Below are 10377 nucleotides of genomic sequence, written 5' to 3' on the forward strand. Positions count from 1 at the left end.
AGAAGACTCAGACAAACATGTTTATGGCTTTATCTTATAGAACTCAAGGTCTCCGTGCTGGGAAAACAGGTTTTGCAGCTGTTTGAGCTAAGATTTCCAAGTTATTCACATAATGAAAACCTATACTTTGTTTCGGTCGAGTTCCCCATTCAAATGCATGTAACAGTGAGAAACGCACTGTCTTGGCGAAAGAAAGCGTTTTTGTACAACTTCATATAAATAGCTGTAACTTTTGATAGAAGACTCAGACAAACATGTTTATGGCTTTATCTTATAGAACTCAAGGTCTCCGTGCTGGGAAAACAGGTTTTGCAGCTGTTTGAGCTAAGATTTCCAAGTTATTCACATAATGAAAACCTATACTTTGTTTCGGTCGAGTTCCCCATTCAAATGCATGTAACAGTGAGAAACGCACTGTCTTGGCGAAAGAAAGCGTTTTTGTACAACTTCATATAAATAGCTGTAACTTTTGATAGAAGACTCGGATACACATGTTTATGGCTTTATCTTATAGAACTCAAGGTCTCCGTGCTGGGAAAACAGGTTTTGCAGCTGTTTGAGCTAAGATTTCCAAGTTATTCACATAATGAAAACCTATACTTTGTTTCGGTCGAGTTCCCCATTCAAATGCATGTAACAGTGAGAAACGCACTGTCTTGGCGAAAGAAAGCGTTTTTGTACAACTTCATAGAAATAGCTGTAACTTTTGATAGAAGACTCAGACAAACATGTTTATGGCTTTATCTTATAGAACTCAAGGTCTCCGTGCTGGGAAAACAGGTTTTGCAGCTGTTTGAGCTAAGATTTCCAAGTTATTCACATAATGAAAACCTATACTTTGTTTCGGTCGAGTTCCCCATTCAAATGCAGGTAACAGTGAGAAACGCACTGTCTTGGCGAAAGAAAGCGTTTTTGTACAACTTCATATAAATAGCTGTAACTTTTGATAGAAGACTCGGATACACATGTTTATGGCTTTATCTTATAGAACTCAAGGTCTCCGTGCTGGGCAAACAGGTTTTGCAGCTGTTTGAGCTAAGATTTCCAAGTTATTCACATAATGAAAACCTATACTTTGTTTCGGTGGAGTTCCCCACACTGTAATCCCTAACAGTTGTTCTAGCTCATAACTAATAAGCTCATAACACTCAAATGTCGTTTTGTAGTTGAGCAAACTATAAAGTATTGAGCTCTGTTGGCTTTTATGCAACTTTAATTGAATAGGGCTCAATATTTTTTAGCTAATTTGTTCGGAACGCTCAAAAAGTTTAAGAAGCATATATTAGTGACGTTCTGGTGGGTGGAGTCTTGTCGCTCCCTCAGGAAAGCTGAGTCAGCCATCTTGAATTTACCTTGATGCAGGGAAGATTTGGCCAGCCCGTGTGGATTAAGAGTCCCCAACTTCAACCTACCACGACCACCACCTTATTTTTTTTCATCAACTGCCCTAAATTTGGTAAGTCTAACGTGTTTTTGTTTTGTTTAAATTTAATTTCGATAAACATTCTTTTTTATTTTTTTACTGGAAATACATTCGTACTTTGCGCACAGTGAATGTTTGTTATAAATGAATTCGAATCCAAGTAATTGTAATTTTAGAAGTTTTCGAATGTGACAAATACGTAATGTTATTTCAAATTAGAACGGTGTAACGTTTTGGCGGTTTTCCGTGGGGGACAACATTTCCCATAATGCATTGTATTCTTGCCCGGGAAGTTGACGGTGGCAGTTCTAGCTCTATGCCTTTGAACTTTCTACTAAAATTTTCTACTGTCCGTTTCTACCGGTTGTCGTATTCGCCGGTAATGCACGTGTGTATTGTGAGTATACTTATTTCAATAAGTGTCCGTGTTACACAGTCAGTAGTTTACGCTGTTGAGCTATGTGTGTGTGCTAGCATGAAGCGAACAATAATAAACAACATGAGTGTGTTATCATGATGGTAATTAGACACATGTTTGTATTTTTTCGTAGTCTCAAATGTGTGGTTGTGAGATAATCTCGAAGTTCTTTTAACAGTTTAGAGGGGTATTCCACTAAGCGAGCTCTACAAGTCAAGCCTTGCGGAAAAATGCATCGCCTGATTCAGCCTAACATTACACACTGGTCAAACTCGGTGCTACGAACGAAGTTCACCTAAATTGTTCGCGCTAATTCGACAAGGCTCAACCAGCCAGACTGAGGCGCCTCCTTGACACCTTTAAGCCAGACCCTATCGATCTTTGCTAGATAAATTGAAATGAAATGAAAATAAAGAGCCGCGTTCTGCTCCCAGGCTAAGAAAGAATCATTGATGCAGACTGTGCGGATCACAAATACTCCCTAACCTGTAAGGCAGGGGTGTCCAAACTTTTTTCACTGAGGGCCACATACATAAAAATATAGGAGGGGCTGGGCCACTTACTAGAAATTAGGTAAAAAACCTTAACTTTAGTGTATTAAAGTGTATTAAAGATCACAAAATCACTTAAAAGTGGTCGAATATGTTATATTGTTGAATATAATTAAAGACAAAACCGCCTTCATCACAGCTTTCCATAAATTGATCTTTATTGATTCATTCAGAAAAAGTTTTGGTAGCTCATTTTCAGAACAGCAGCTTCAGATTTCTTCTTAGACAGAAGATTTACAGCACAGAGAAAAAACAATAAAGGGGAAAATAGGACGGGTAAATTTCAAGTTTGTTATTTAAGTTATTAAGCTTAGCAACACACCTATTAACATTAGTTTGAAACGGTTAACATTAACAGACTGAACTGGACTTAATAACAGGAGTGCATATAATCTTAGTAAATTATTGTGGTGAGTATCAGCTGCGCTGGGTATGTAAATCGGGCCATCCAGCTGCGGTGCTGATTCGACGTGACTCGTGCCAAAAATCCGGACAAATGTCACTTGATCAAGGAGCAGATCTGCATCAGATGAGATCAGCTGACTACGTGTGTGTGCTGTGCAAAAAATGTTTTTGAACATTAACAAGTCGTCTTTGTGCACATATTGTTTACAGATATCAGACTGCAAAGAGCGCTACAGAGAGTCAGCATTTCACCAGTTGTCAGTGGGTGAGTTTTATAATTTGTGTCCTAATTTAAATAAAAAATAAATACAAAGAAACTAGAGAATTTTGCCCTGAATTATTCAAAATTTTTAGATTTTTTTTTTGCAACAGAACAGACAAAATTAAATTACTGTGTGAACTTGTTGGCATAATTATGTTCCACCTAATTTAAAAATTGACATGCATTTTAAGTACAATGCGTGTAAACAGTGCATTTTGAAAAGCCAAAAGTGCAAACAGGGCTGAAATGGTTTTGACTGCAAATGTTTTAATTGCAGGGGTGAAGTTGGCCCAATGGAGTGGAAATGCAAGTTGTGTTCTGCAACTTCAAATACTCGGGGACAATTATTTTGGCACTACACTGTATTGCATACCCAATATTCACGAGTGTCCCCCCTGCCATGTCTCTATGACAGTTGCATTTGTACTTTTCCATCATTCGAGGCAATGAAAGCTCATCTGTCAAGATCACATAATGATTCACATAGAGTTGATGCAACTGAAGGAGCACGTAGTTGTTTTATATGTCCTTTGTGTAACTTCACACAGCCCTTTTCTGAGGGAATTCTGTTTGGTCACTTGAGAAATCATTTACGAAGTCATGAGATGGTACCATGCCCATTCAAAAACTGTAATTACAGAACAAATAGTTACTCAGCATTTAATGCACACAAAAGTAGAAAGCATAGTGGTGATTCAGGCTTTGGTGAATGTGTTGTATTGGCATACAACGATAGCGCCCCAGAGCTAGTTGCAGCAGAAAGTCTTCGGGAACCTGCTGAAACTCACAGTCCAGGGTCTGCAGACACATTTGATCTCGATGAGATAAACAGTCAGTGTGACCCAGACATGTTAAAGGCCCAGCTGAACCATAACTTGGCATCGTTATTTCTAAAGATGCAATCTATTCTTCATGTGTCAGAAATGGCATCTCAGGAAATAGTGGAACATTTGACTCAGATATTTTTCTTGTCCCAACCGATACTCAAACATGACATCAGAGAGGTCTTAGAGAGTCATGATATCACTGTCAGTGAAGCAATTCTAAATGAGGTTGTCAGTACTGTTATGGACTGCAATGTTATTGTCAGTGCCACAGCTAAGGGGAAGCCGTTATCCTCAACCAAGAGAAGGAAAACCTTCATCGAAAATAATTACCCTGTGGTAAAGCCTGTACAGTATCTGCTACAGCCAGGACACACAGCAGTACATGTTCCCATTCTCAAAATGATACAAAAAATCTTCAGTCATACAGATATTCTTGATAAAATTAAAGAAACAAAGGTGGCACAAAACGGTGTCTATGTAAGCCACCAAGATGGTTTGTACTTCAAAGAGAACACATTCTTGTCTTCAGATGAGTTCAAAATAACACTAATTTTGTACATTGATGATTTGGAGATAGCCAATCCGCTTGGCACATCGCGCAAAATACACAAAATCTGTTCAGTATACTGGATGCTTGCTGATCTTCCCAGTAAATACCGGTCAGCCTTGCATGTGATTCAGCTTGCTGCTTTATGTAAAGTGGCTGACATCCAGACATTTGGGTATGAAAAAGCACTTGGTCCTTTGTTGAGAGACCTCCGTACCCTTGAACAAGATGGGATATTTATTGAGTCTATTGGTAAGGTAGTCCAAGGAACAGTCATGTGTGTGGTGTGTGACAATCTTGCAGCCCATGAGTTGGCAGGCTTTTCAAAGTCTTTTAGAGCAGAACACTTTTGCAGGTTCTGCACAGCAACACAAGTTAAACTTCAGACTCATGAAGTTGCAAGCGGCGAGTTCAGTCTTAGGACAAAAGACAGCCATAATAGTGATGTGCATGCCGTAATGCATGGGGTCAGTCGGAGTCAAAATGGTGTTCAGGCAGATTGTGTCCTGAGACAGCAACTAGAGCATTTTCATACTGTCACTGGCTTTCCACCTGATGCCCTCCATGATCTTTTGGAGGGCATTGTGCCTACAGAGCTCGCCCTGTGTATTGGAGAGATGATCCGTCGCAAATACTTCACCCTTGAATATTTGAATGACAGAATTCTGTCATTTCCCTACCAAGGAACAGACAAGCTTGAGAAACCTCATAAAATACCACAGAGCTTTGCTTTAAAGAAAAGCATTGGTGGTAATGGCCATGAAAATGCCACATTGCTTAGACTGCTCCCTTTGATTATTGGAAATGCTGTTCCTGAAGAGGATGGGATATGGACTGTGCTAATGGACTTAAAAGAGGTAGTAGAGTTATCACTGTCTTCAGAATTCACAGAGGAGTCCATCCAGTATTTACAGTCGAAGATCCAAGATCATAGACAGATGCTGAAAGAAGCCTTTCCAGATTTCAAACTCCGTCCTAAGCATCACTACATTGAACACTATCCTGACCTTATACGTCTTTTTGGGCCCCTTGTACACTTGTGGACAATGAGGTTTGAGGGAAAACACAGTTTTTTCAAGAGAGTTGTACACGATACACAAAACTTTAAAAATGTGTTAAAAACACTCGCCGACAGGCATCAGTACATGGTAGCATTTCATCTCAGTGCCTCAGGATTCTTCAGACCTCACCAGCAAGCATCAAATGTCTCCTCTGTACTGGTATCAATGCTTCCAGATGTTGCAAAGACATATGTTAAACAAATAACAGCAAGCAATGTTATTTACAGCACATCAAAGATCTGCATTGATGGAACTGATTATAATGTAGGAATGTTTTTGTCTGTTGGACAAGAGGGAGGACTGCCTAAGTTCTGTAGAATTGAACAGGTTCTCCTGGTTAATAGTAGTGTTGTCTTTCTTTGCCAAAGGCACATATCGCACTACATTGAACACCTGAGATCTTACGAACTTTTCCCAAATAATCTGGCTGTTCACACCCCATCAGAGCTAAATGACAAAACACCTCTCTGTGCTTACAACGTAGATGGAAGATTGCTCTTGACACCAAAACGTTTCATATTATTACATTGAAGATTTATTGAAGCAGGTTAACAGCTGACTTCAACATTCTCTTGGAGCTGTGCTGGGCAGTGGGTCCATGAATAAACTGCCTCACTCCAGCAGGTGTCCTTCCATACTTCCCATCGTTCAAGTGAGGCTATGGACTTGTGTACATTGTTTGTATCACGTTTACTCTCCATAAAAATTAATGTTTGTTCTTTTTTTTCCCTTTTTCTTTTTTTTTCTTCCCCTAGGAACCAAAAGATGGCTGCTGCCCAGAAGCATGTGCTGCGTGTGTATGTTGAACGAGACACCGCCCTGAAACTTACTCTACTTGAGCGACCAAAGTCAGTGGAGGAGCTGAAAGAAATAATTCAAGAGAGGTTCAAGCCAAGACTGGATGGGGACTTTAGCCTTCACTATGAGGATCCGGACTTTGATGGTGATCTTTGTCTCCTTGTGGACATCCAGGAGTTACCAGAGAAGGGCACATTAAGAGTTGTCAGACCTGAAAGCGACACCTTCTCTACTGCATCTTCTGACACAGACATACTCCCACATGTACCTGCGATACAGCGCCAGAAGAGTTGGCCTGATGAATTTGTTGTTCCTAGTTTTGGTTATGAAATGGATCATATACTAGAAGAAGGAAATCGAGTTTATGAAGAATCAGGAAAATTGCTGAAGTTAAAGAGATCACAGAAGAGTGAAATCCTTAGAAAAATGGCAGAAACAATCTACAGTTTTAAAGCATACGCACATGACAAGGAATTGGCAATGGCTGCTCAAGCTTTGATTAGAGCTCATCCATGTCTCAGAATGACAGCTGGTGAAGACGGGGCGTTGGGATGGAAACGCCACATGGGGTACAAGCTTGCATCTTACCGTAACAATCTGGCCAAAGCTGGGGTTGCAGAAGTAGCCATCAACACAGGGAGGCGGAGCCGAAACAACCCCAACAATGATCACCCCCATCAAAACATAAAGAAAGCTCGAAAAGCTGAGGTCAACTACATCACTAACCTACCGAAGGATCAAACCCCAGCCTCTCTGGAAAAAATGAGAGAAAAGATCATGCATGAAGTCGAAAAGACTGAGAGAAACTACTTGGTCATAGGCAAGCTCATGGACACAACCTATGCCCTACGTCGCCAAGAAATTGTTGGAGCTGTTGTAGCTCCACGAGTGAGAGACGTCGTGGACAGATGGCCAGCCCTACTTATAGAGTCACAGGTAAAATAAAATTAAAAGTGTGTGTGTGTGTGTGTGTGTGTGTGTGTGTGTGTGTGTGTGTGTGTATATGTCTGTCTGTCTCTTTACTGTTCTCCCAGTTTTTAAAAGTCTAGATTTTCAAACAATTTACCAAAAAGCAAATGGCAGATGTAAAATGACAACACATCACTGTGATGTTTTTTTTTCTTTTTTTCCCCATTCATAGTAAACAAAGTCTCTAGAAGTTTATTTATTAAAATTTCCTTTAGATAACATTACAAAGAATGACGAATAACTTTCTATTTTGGCCTTGGTTCTGATTAGAATTTCTCTGGTTTTGCTAACCTGAGAACTTTTTAAAATACATTCACAATTCTGTTCCTAATTCATCTTTGTTCATTTCTGTGTATTTCTGTTCATGTACAGGTGGTGGCAGAGTTCCACCGAATCAACAATGTTAACCTGCGCACTCAATTCTACAAGGAGCTGGACAGACACACCCCTAGACTCATCACTTTGTTCCGAGACAAGGCCATCAAGACTGGCAAGATTGCAGAGGAGCTAGCAAAGCTCATGAGAATTTATGACATTCGGGTAAATTTTTCATTTCACATGATTCAGGATTACATTAACCGATGGTTTGTACACAGCTGTAAGAAGCCATAGTGTCAATTGCTTCAACTGTGCTCCGAGATTAAGTGATTATGCCATGGATACAAGGTTGTCATTTTAGGAGAAGGACATCTTGACAAAATCTATCCTATCAAAATATCCAAAAAAATCCAAAATACAGAATTTACCATCTATGGCTAGGGTAGGGTAGGGTAGGGTTACCCTTCTAGATTGACAAGTTTAGCCCGTTACACAAAAAGTTTGTCATTGTTATAGATCAGGGGTGTCCAATCAGAACATGGCTATCCAACACTTTGTTTTTACTCTGCATTTGTGTAAATACTATTCTAATAGATATTGTATGTTCATCTAGGAACAGCATGATGTAAATACAAGACGGGCCCTCGTCCTTCGTGCACTTCCTGTGTACCTGCGTGAAGATGCCTCCATGTTATTCAGGACTTGTGATGTAAGTGTACTGGCCTCAGCATCAACCCCTTTGCCTAGCTGTTCAGTCAAACATATGACATCGCTCAGAACTCAAGGAGAACCAGGGTGTATATCAGGAAGGAGGTTCAACACAGTCCTCATCTGACTTGTTTTCTCCCATATATCAACTATTGTTGAATAAGATTGCAAGAAGATTGTTACGCATAAACCAGAAAACATGAAAATAGTTGAAAGATTATTATACAAAAAAAATCTGCAGATAAAAACTATCTCCCTTTTAAAATTCAAGTGTTCTATTTTTTTGGAGGTGCCATGTTGTGGTCAGAGAAATGTTTGGTAAATAACAAAAACAAAAATCTTGGCATATATTTATTATTGAAAACATTTATTTAAACATATGTTTTGAAGTCAAACCGAAATTAAGATTATTGTAATGCATCATGATGTATCGCCATATCAAATTAAATCGTTGACATTATAATCCTAAAAGAAACGTGTGACTTATGAAGATTCACACCTCTAATCAATAGCATGATTTGTGTCCTTGTGGGGCTGAACTCATTCTTGTATTATTTTTGTTTTGCAGTCAGCAGATGGTCCAGACCTCACTGACACTCCTGTGGCTCTGCTGACAGTTGTCACGGATGACACTACTGATTCGGCCCTCTTCAGTCCCGAAAGCATCTGCATTGTCATTGAGGATGAAATACTTGTGAATGGTCCCACAAATCTGGCTGAGTCATTTCTCCTGCTCTTTGGGTACATCTATGCACTAGACCTACAATACCCAAAGAAACTTGAGCTTACATTCACATTTATCCAGAAGGTTGTGATGTGCCTTGAGGACAACAAACCACTGAAAGGGCGTCTACTGACGCTGAAGAATGATTTGTTCAATGAGTGGATCACTCAGAATGGACTACTTGTTGAGCTGAGTATTGAGGAAGCTTTTTTTTGTTTGTTTTTTTCCCTAATCATTGGGCTTTTCTACTTCTAATTTAAAGTGAATGACTGCTCATTTTGTGGACTATTCATGTTTAACGTTGTGTTGCCTAATACCTCAATGCACTACCTGATGTTTGTTCCCAGTTATGTACAGTTGTGTAAACCAGTACATGGATGCCTCATTTCTCCTGCTTTTTGGGTAGTTCTGTGCACTAGACCTACAATACGCAGACTCTCGAGCTTTTATTCACATGTATCCAGAAGGTTGTGACCCTTGGAGTCTTTTTCTCTTGTTTTATTTATGAAGCACTTTTTTATGAGTGAGCTCTGTTGTTTGTGCCTTTTTAAAAGCACATTGTGTTTAATAAAAAGTTGTTAAATTGTTAGTGTTGTTACTTTCATGTTTTCTAACACTTTTAGCTGATTATAATTTACTGGGCAAATAGTTCAGAATTATTTGTAAGTGTATTTCCCACAGTATTTTAAAAATCTTGAAGATTAAGTGTTATTTCCCATATTATAAGTTAGAAAATATGAAAAAGTTTGAGTTCATTTCCCACATCATATGAGTTGCAATATGTAAAATATTTTGAGTGTATTTCCCACCTTAATTAAGTTGAAACATATTGAACATTTTGAGTTTATTACTCCCTAATTATAAGTTGAGGAATATCAACATTTATGAGTTAACATTGAGGTAATTTAAGGCAACTGCAACTACAATTTTTATTTTAGTTAAACTTAAAACTTTTAAAAACATCACTAGAAAATTGTTGTGTAATCTGTTACACAACAATTTTTGAGTTCTGTGAACTTATTAGGTTTTACAGTGCATTCAAATGCATGTAACAGTGAGAAACGTACTGTCTTGGCGAAAGAAAGCGTTTTTGTACAACTTCATATAAATAGCTGTAACTTTTGATAGAAGACTCAGACAAACATGTTTATGGCTTTATCTTATAGAACTCAAGGTTCCCGTGCTGGGCAAACAGGTTTTGCAGCTGTTTGAGCTAAGATTTCCAAGTTATTCACATAATGAAAACCTATACTTTGTTTCGGTCGAGTTCCCCATTCAAATGCATGTAACAGTGAGAAACGCACTGTCTTGGCGAAAGAAAGCGTTTTTGTACAACTTCATAGAAATAGCTGTAACTTTTGATAGA

At 38.9% G+C, this 10377-nt stretch overlaps 1 protein-coding gene across 1 annotated transcript; it reads left to right on the plus strand.

Annotated features, from left to right (window-relative positions):
* Window positions 1-1368: 1368 nt before the first annotated feature.
* On the plus strand, window positions 1369-9266 carry LOC146645191 (uncharacterized). The gene is made up of 6 exons (XM_085394304.1): window positions 1369-1456; window positions 3008-3062; window positions 6250-7228; window positions 7634-7801; window positions 8193-8288; window positions 8856-9266. The coding sequence occupies exons 3-6, from the start codon at window positions 6260-6262 to the stop codon at window positions 9264-9266; spliced, it is 1644 nt and encodes a 547-aa protein (XP_085250430.1). The 5' UTR covers window positions 1369-1456; window positions 3008-3062; window positions 6250-6259.
* Window positions 9267-10377: the final 1111 nt, after the last annotated feature.

This window comes from Rhamphochromis longiceps, linkage group LG20, assembly GCF_057381845.1.
Source record: "Rhamphochromis longiceps isolate RC_006_pf linkage group LG20, R_longiceps_female_GT1.1, whole genome shotgun sequence".
NCBI lineage: Eukaryota > Metazoa > Chordata > Actinopteri > Cichliformes > Cichlidae > Rhamphochromis > Rhamphochromis longiceps.